Genomic DNA, 9,130 nt, shown 5'->3' on the forward strand with positions numbered 1-9,130 from the left:
AGGATCCAGGACTAGGAGTATCTGTCAAAAGAAAAAAAATTACTTGGCATAAAGGAGACAATATGCAAATCTAGCTTTGAGGTTCTTATCTATTGGTTTGCTCTGTCTAGGAGTTTCTTATGTATCAAAAGCATTTCCTGGTGCATATCAGTTTTCTTAAGATCAAGATTGATCTTTTTTGTATTACAAGTCACTTTGTTGACAGCATTATTCCCTCCACAAACTGTTTTTTTCATTACAAATCTACAATTATTCAATCAAAACACAAGTTCATGTAGAGCTTTGTTGATGTCCATTTTGAATTCTCATATGGTCCAGATATGTTTTTCCATATAGCTTGCGGGTTAAGAAATCATTGAAGTATTGCTCCATTCCCACCGTTCTGAATAACGGAGGGTTATCTTCATTTAAGAGACTCGGTGATGGTCCGACGTCTGCCTCGGAATTGGGAAGCTCGGTGAAGGTAACCGTCATTCTCTCTGTCTCTCTGAAGGCCGAAACCCTGTGCTCAATGCTGTGATATACCCCGTTGCTAAATATCTGCATTAACATTAACAACTACAATTGTCAACACAGACAAACACATACATATTCGTATAGGGGTAAAATTAACCTGAAAAATGTCTCCGACATTGACCACAAAGGCATCTGGGATGAAGTTGAAAGGCAGCCAATGGCCATCTTTCTTAACTTGAAGGCCATCCACTCCATTAACTTGGTGTAGGATTGTGAGAAGAGTAATAGCAGAGTGAGGAGTAAGGGCCATCACCAGCTCCGGTTGTGGACACGGAGGATAATTCGACATCCTCACCGCCTGCAACCCATCATCGAACAACTCCTTCATCTCCTTTTCATCGATTTTCAATGCTTTCCCCATCAAACATATTAGTTTCCTGGCAAGCTTCTGGAGTTCCGACAAGTAACACTCCATCGCACTCCTGCGCAATTCGATATCTATTTCATCGAACATTAAAGATCGAAAAAAGCACACACACCAAGAGATCAAAGACTAGCACCTTAAAGATGGAGGGAGTTGTGAGAAGAGATGAGGCTTGCGTTTAAGGACAGGGTTAGTGACTATATTGAAAGTGTCGATCCAATCGAACTTGCCATCTCCTCTGCTCCTGGTTCCATACCCTTCCAACTCACCTTCCCTTATCCTGTATCTCAGCTTCTCTTCCAAAGGAAGCCTGTAAAATTCCTCAACCTCATGATTCAGTTTCTCCAGCAGCGTTGTGCTGACCCCATGGTTCACCAGCTGCATAAATCCATTAATTCTTCTCAAACATTCATAACAACGAAGATTCCGAAACCGTAAAAAAAAACGATTGAATTCGAATTATTCTGTAAAATGGAGAACCTGGAAGATACCCCAATCTTGGCAGGTAGAGTGCAGTTTGTGGAGCTCAAGGTTATGGCAGTGGTCATCTTGGGAAAGCAAACGAGACATGTCAATGGTAGGGGTTGGAGATGTGGTGACAGAAGGGAGGAGGTGGTTCTTGATTTAAACGTATGAATTGTTGAGGGATTGGGATTGATGGCCCTCCTTTTACAAGCTCCTGGACATAGATTTTTGAAGGGTCTAAGGTGCTTAAACCATCTTTTGTGTATGATGATCCCATGTTGCTACAGCTGAAGAACTACTGCCCCTTCAATCACCATACGGCCTATATAATTAGAGGTATTTATAGGAGGAAAACAAGTACAAAATACACTTAGAGACCACTCAACTATATTATAATGATCTTTTTGTGGTCATTGTAAGATTGGATGTTACAAAAATAGCTACTAAACTAATCAAACTGTTACTAAATGATCCATGTGATGTCATAATAGTAATAAATTTAATAATTATTTTATAATAATTTTATAAGTTTAGTGATTATTTTATAATAGTTCAATAAACAGAATGATTATTTTGTAATATTTTAAAGTTCAAGGACCAAAAAGATCATTTTCATATAATTCAATGACTTTTGGTGCACTATACCCAAAAACAAAGGTTTGCTGAGAGATGATTTATGCTTTATTGTTTTTTTAATAGACTTTATTGTTGTTTTTATATTGATTAAAACCCAAAAAGTGAAATTAGTTGGACAATTATATTATGTTATTTGTAATCAATATTGCATTATAATATTTTGATTAAAATTGAGCCGTTTTCTTTCTCCTCCTCTCTCTTCCTTTCTTTTTTCCCCTTTTTTATAATTTATATTCATTTTATTCATCAATTCAATTTTTTCTTTTTTAATTTATTTAACCGACAACGACATTGGTTTTGATGCTGATTGCCGTCCGTCGGTTATATTTATTTTTGATTTTTTTAGTTTTTTAATAAGAATAATTATGTCTTTGTGACATATTCTCTACCTTTATGACACGCTTATCTTTACATTTGTGGTACGTTTACTTTACCTTTTGATAGCTTATGATTTTTTACCGTTTTCTTGTTTATATTTTTTCACATGGTTAGATTTGACATCTCCACGACTGATCAAGATGACGCTTATTTGTTATCCTGCTGATCTTCCCTGCTTTAGACTCTCTGATTGATTTGAATATGCGTTTTGTGCTCGTTGATAGTTTTCTCACTTTGTTTGACTCTGATTTGTGATTTTTCGGTGTTCTTTCAGTAGTTTCATTTCATTTTTAGTTTGTTTGCTGATGCAGTCAGACTTGTTCGTATCTTTATTTGTTTCGACCATTGGTTAGGTTTTGTAACTTTTTTCCTTTTATGGTCCTTATGTGATATATGTGGCTAGTTTTTTTGCTAATGACTATAATAAAATATCCTAATTATAATTTAATTTACGTTTACGATTATGTTCATAAATCTTCATTGTAGTTTTAAATATTTTCTATTTTTAATAAAACTATATGCTTTCTATAAAAAATATTTTGATTAATTTTTTTAAAGAAATTGTTTTAATTTATAATTTAAATTGATTACAAAAATGTTCTGATTTTTTGCGCTTAAATGTAATTTCAATCATTTATTTACCAATCTCTTTTTTTTTCTTGCATATTGTTTAGATGTTTATTTATGTTATTTTTTCTGGACCACATAATATTGTAATGTATATCATCTGACATAGTTTTAATAACTATAAAAAAAACAAAATAATGAGGGCATGGTCAACTGTCAACTTTGAAAATTATATTCCTATACTATTCGAAACTCTATTTTTATTAACTTCAAAAGAAAAAAACATAATTTTTATTAATCCCTAAAAATAATATTAAATTTGAAAGTTTAAAATGATAATATATATATATATATATATATATATATATATATATATATATATATATATATATTTGATATATTTGATGTTTAAAATTTAAATAGGTATTTATTTATTTTAAAATTATATATATGTAACGGTGGACACATAATTTTATATTAAAGGTAAATTTGAACTTATAAAATTTTAAGGGACGAAAATAAATTTTTAATAAAAAAACCTAAATAAAATTTAAAATATATGATAATTTTAAATTTTTAAGGAAGTTCATCCTATATATATATAAATAATCACTCACGTCAAAGAAAATCAATAAATTCTTATTAGAAAAAATAACCTCAGTGACCAAAAATGCCTTAGAATATACGATTTTAACCAATTTTTTTGGATTTGCCAAAATGACCAACTAAATCGCAATGCGATCGATAATTCGCAACGCGATCTCCGGTATCGCAAATCAGTTTTCAGATTCGCAACGCGATTCTGACTATCGCATTGTGATTTTTCAAATTCGCGTTGCGATTTTCTGACTATCGCAATGCGAATATGTAAATCGCAAACGCGATTCTGACTATCGCAACGAGATTCTGACTATCTCAACGCGATTCTGACTGTTGCAACGCGATTCTGACTGTCGCAACGCGATGCTGACTATCGCAATGCGATTTTCAAAGCGCCATTATTATCGCAACGCGTATTTTTTTTTCAAATTCCAAACACGAATATTAATATATCGGAACACTGAACCGTCCACAGTATATCCCGTAATAGCAACTCATAACCTAAAACCCTAAATCACAACTCAGTCCCTCCATCTCTCACTCTCTAAGGTGACATCCGTCCCCATCTCCGACGAAATCAGTCCCCATCTCCGGCGAAATCCGTCTATCTCCATCTCTCAGAGCCACCGCCACCCTCATAATCATTCACGGTCAGAAATGGAAAATCAACCAAATCAACCACCGAGGGTTAGTTTTTTTAATTATTTTTATTTTGAAATTTTTACATTATTATTAGGTTTTTCATATTGAAATTGATGATAAGTTTACTGGTAATTTCAATAATAGATTAACCATTTCATTTAGATTCTTTATTAAATTCATTCGATTGCTTCCAATATTGCTAAACTGTTTAGTCTTTAAACCCTGTGAATTTAGTATTTGTCTTTGTTTTGTCTTTTGGTTGAAGTAATGCAATCCATTCAAGTTTCAATTTTAGTATTTGAAACCGAGAATCGCAAAGCGAAATGAAAATCACAACGACAGCATCGCAATGCGATTTTAGTTTCGCGTTGCGATAGTCAAATTCGCGTTGCGATAGTTATTTTCGTGTTGCGATTTTCATTTTCGTGTTGCGATTTTAAGTTTCAGAAACTATTCTTCTTCTGCAAATTGAAACTTGAATGAATTGCATTACTTCAACAAAAAAAAGACAAATACTAAATTCACAGTGTTGCAAATTTAAGTTTGAAGAATAAACTACTACTCTTTATGTTTATTGTTCTTGGTATATCTTCACAGTGTTGTTTTTGGTATATCTAACTTGGTATGTTTATTGTTTTTGTAGAACTTTTATTCGGCTCAATTGACCTTAAGAAATAAATTAAGTCTGGCCAAAACAATTGCGTCGAAGCTTTCACCTGCACAAAGAAAAATATTTGAGGATACTTGCTTCGGGCTATGGCTGAAAGTACAACATCCGGGTGGAGATGCTATGTTGACCCATCTGTTTCTTCAAACCATGACTAGCGATCTACCAGAGACTATACAACGTCTTGATGAAGAGATATGGTTTGATTTTCCACCGGCGTATACGTGTTTTGGGCGGGAGGAGTTTTGCTTAATCACCGGTCTACGCTTCGGACACGATGATGTAGGTCGGTACACTAGACATATTACCCGCCTATCATGGTTATCCCGGGGTTTTTCCTGAGCTGTCAATGAAGAAGCCGAATTTACACGTGGAAGACTTAACGAGATTATTGAATAAGAAAAATGGTTTTACTCGGATGGATGACGTCGATGTTGTCCGAGTATGCCTTCTAATACTTTTGCATGCCGACTTTTTAGGTAGAGAGGCCAGACAACCTATTCCTAATGATCTAATTAAATTGGTAGAGGACCTAAATGCATGGAACCTGTTTCCGTGGGGTTCGTATCTATGGAAAGCTACATGGAATAAGTTGTCGTCTGCCTTTGATGATCGAAAAAGTTTGCGTGGCGATGGTTCCAAATACACTTTGTCAGGCTTTATTTGGGCCTTTAAGGTAAGAATTTTTATATAATGTTTCCAAAATTATAATTAATTATTATTTAACAATTACTAATATTTGTTATTTATATTGTTTGTAGATTTGGATATTTGAGGCATTTCCCGCCATACAACCATATGCATTAAAAACTTATAATGATATTCCTAGGGCTATTTCCTAGAAGAAGAAACGGACCTTGCAGCAATGGAAAGATTTACTACCGTATACGACAATAAATAATGTAAGTTAACACAAATACTACCATATGTTTATAAACAAGTTATTACTAGTACACGTTTAACTTTGTTTGATCTTTTATATTGTTAGGAGTCCAACACTCCATTACAGAGGCTGACACCCACAGAAGCTGAGCTTGCCACTGATTGGTGGCAAGCTAGTAAGCGTTTTTTTGATGGCACGGATGATGAGCAGCCTCCACTTCGAGAGCCATCACCTCACCCAGAGCCATCACCTGATCGACCCGACTATACACCTCCACAACGAGAGCCATCACCTATTCTGTCACATCATCGAGCCTCTTCTCCACCATCACCTCATGATAGGCGACCGACAAAGATGCCACGACGTTTATCTCCCTGTTCTCCACCTCCACGTGATGAGTTAGGGGAGTTACGTGATGAGGTAAATGCCTTGCGTGAGGAGGTCGGTACTTTACGCGATGACAATGGTACATGGCGTGTTGAGGTGTCTACTTTACGTGGTGAGGTAGCCGCTCTACGTGAGATGGTAGCATCGTTGTAGAATGAGGTTCATACTCTACGCAATGAGGTAAGTTTAATATTTTTCATATTTAACTTGATGATAAATTTACTCGTAATTTCACTTAGATTAACCATTTCACTTAGATTAACCATTTCACTTAGATTGCTTAGTAAATTCATTCGGTTGCTGCCAATACTGCTAAACTGTTTATTCTTTAACCCTGTGAAGTTAGTATTTATTTTTGGTTGTCTTTTGGTTGAAGTAATGCAATCCATTCAAGTTTTAATTTGCAGAAGAAGAATAGTTTACTTTCGCAATGCGAATTTGACTATCGCAACGAAAGAATCGCAATGCGAAATGAAAATCGCATTGCGATTCTCTCATTGCGATAGTCAAATTCGCGTTGCGATAGTCATTTCCGCGTTGCGATAGTCATTCGTGTTGCGATTTTAACTTTCAGATTCTATTCTTCTTCTGCAAATTGAATGTAACACCCCAATTTAGGGGCTAAATTTAAGAAAATATAAATTGGTGGATTTAATTTGGTATTTTGAAAGAAACAGGGGATTAAATTGTAAAGTTCTAAAGTTGGCAGACCGTTTTCAGAAGTGCAGAAAGTTCAGTGGCTAAACCCATGATTTAACCATTTTTTTAATATGTTGAATTATAAATCTGATTCTCGTGCGCAGGCAGCAGAAATTTTCCAGATTTCCCTTCTCCAGCAACCCAACTTCCAACTCCGATCTACTCGACGTCCGACCTCCAAACGACGAGCCGAAACAACCATCGCGTTCGTTGTCAACCGAGGAACAAAACCCCTCAAACCTTTCGTCGTGAATCATCGCCGTTCGTCGTGAATTTCAGTCGGAAGTATCGTCGGTAATAACTCGGTTTTAGTTGGTTTTTCATCGATTCACAACGATCGGGTCATCCGTTTACGACACCTCCCGCACCATCGTGTTCCTTGTGCCGTTCCGAGTCCACCGGTGTTCTCCTTTTTCTCCGGCGGCGGCGGCGCGTTGGGAGGTGAACCGGTCAAACTTCCCGATTTGTTGAAATCGAGCTCTCCGCCGTTCAAAATTGTGAACCGAGCTTTGTAAGTATCTCGAAATCGCTCAAAATAATTTTTAGAAATTTTTCCGGGATTTTATCACTGTTCACGCGCCCCCACGCGCCGCCACTGCGTGTGGGGAAGGGAAAAGTGACCGGTTTGACCGGTTTTGGAATTGTTTTGATTGGTTTGACCGGTCACAACCCGACCCGACCCGTTGACCCGACCCGACCCGACCCGTTTACCCGACCCGTTGACCCGACCCGACCCGTTGATCGTTGACCCGTTGACCGGAGTTGACCACTGTTGACCAAAACTTTGACTGGCTTTGATCGGGCATTAAACGACATTTGACTTCGACCGAGTATACCTATCCTGACATTTTTCGACGTTCCAAATCCGATTCCGCTGTCCGTTTTTCGAAATTCGAACCCGAAGGCCTCGAAATTGTCAGTCAAACCCGTTGACTTTGATTTTGACCGAAAATTCCAAATTTCCGAAAAGTCATATTTTATGCTTTCAACGTCCTGAATCCGAATCCGAAGTCTGTTTCGCCAAATTCGAACTCGGTAAGCCATCTTTCACTGATTTATCACCCGATTCGATCAGTTTATCGTAATTAAGCTCCGTTTCTGATATAATTTATGTTGATATGTATCTGAGGAATTATTGGAAGTTGAATTGAAGATCAAAGGCGTTCGAATGGAATTTTTATGGTCGATCAGTATTGCACGGAAATCGAGGTAATACTTTACTACCTCTTTATGCTTTATAGAACATGTTGGTATTGGTAAATGCATGAATGGAAATGTTTGGTCTTATATGTGTAATAAATGAAGATCTACACTAGATATGAATATGGTAGAAAATAGATAACTGAATATGGCTCAGATGACTATTATAAGAAATTGGAGGACAGTTGGAATTAAATTACAAGTTCTGAAATTAAGTGATAAAAGAATCAATCATGGATTGTAGATTATAATTTATCTCATTAAAGGTACTTAGATGATAAATTATGAGAATATTTCGATTAGGTAAAATTACGAAATTACCCTTATGGTGGAAAATGACAAGAATTGTCTCTGGAAGTAGATTAATAAATCTGAAAAGAATTATTGATCTGCTAAAACTATTCATGTGCATAAGGAAATGTTAGTTTTACTTGGAAATTATGGATAACCGGTTTTTAACACCAAGAGGGTTTATGCAAGATACTATAAGTCTGTTAAGGAATCACTTCAAGATTAGAGAAGGTTCGGGAAAGCAATTAATCATAGGATCTCTAAATTATATTATTTTCGTTAAAAGCTAATATCGAAATTATCTGGTTAAGAAATTACAGAAATACCCTTAATAGATCGAATAGTCTGAGTTAACCCTGAATGAGAAAATACTTAGAGGATTCGTACTTAAGTCGATTAAGTACAGATTTGATTGTTAAGATCATGACTTAGCAAGAAAATTCATGATATTCCGTTTGTAAAATTTGAGAAGACACTTGACTCGAAAATATCCGAATAATGAGTAAATACTTGAAGAATAATTTAATGGGGGTATTTTGCTGTCAGAATTATTCGAAAGGACTAAAGTAAAAGATATAAATTGGAATTAAATAATAAGACCGAATGGAGGAAAAAGATTGAAATACCGTGGATCTGTAAAATGACCAAAATACCCCTGTAATGGAAATGACTCAAGAATGTCACCAAGCTAAGGAATGATTGGATATCCTCGAGCTCTGAAATGAATGGAATAAAACTGAACATCAAAATTACCAAAATACCCTTATGGCCTAAAGTAAGTAAATGTCTTGGATTAATTAAAGAATCCAAATAAGCATAGGTATTGGCCTACCTT

At 35.7% G+C, this 9,130-nt stretch overlaps 1 protein-coding gene across 1 annotated transcript; it reads right to left on the bottom strand.

Moving 5' to 3' along the window:
- Nucleotides 1–249: 249 nt before the first annotated feature.
- LOC120121403 (protein SRG1-like) lies at nucleotides 250–1,300 on the bottom strand. Its single transcript, XM_039140756.1, has 3 exons — nucleotides 1,017–1,300; nucleotides 614–938; nucleotides 250–540 (listed from the first exon to the last, which is right to left on the bottom strand). The coding sequence occupies exons 1-3, from the start codon at nucleotides 1,262–1,264 to the stop codon at nucleotides 271–273; spliced, it is 843 nt and encodes a 280-aa protein (XP_038996687.1). The 5' UTR covers nucleotides 1,265–1,300; the 3' UTR covers nucleotides 250–270.
- Nucleotides 1,301–9,130: the final 7,830 nt, after the last annotated feature.

Source organism: Hibiscus syriacus, unplaced genomic scaffold (genome assembly GCF_006381635.1).
Source record: "Hibiscus syriacus cultivar Baekdansim isolate YM2019G1 unplaced genomic scaffold, ASM638163v2 tig00110372_pilon, whole genome shotgun sequence".
NCBI classification, from domain to species: Eukaryota; Viridiplantae; Streptophyta; class Magnoliopsida; order Malvales; family Malvaceae; genus Hibiscus; species Hibiscus syriacus.

Coding starts and splice junctions, on each gene's coding strand:
- LOC120121403 (XM_039140756.1), bottom strand. CDS start 1,264: ATGCAGCTGGTGAACCATGGGGTCAGCACAACGCTGCTGGAGAAACTG. Junction 939..1,016: donor CAACTCCCTCCATCTTTAAG/GTGCTAGTCTTT, acceptor CGAATTGCGCAG/GAGTGCGATGGAGTGTTACT. Junction 541..613: donor ATGTCGGAGACATTTTTCAG/GTTAATTTTACC, acceptor ATGTTAATGCAG/ATATTTAGCAACGGGGTATA.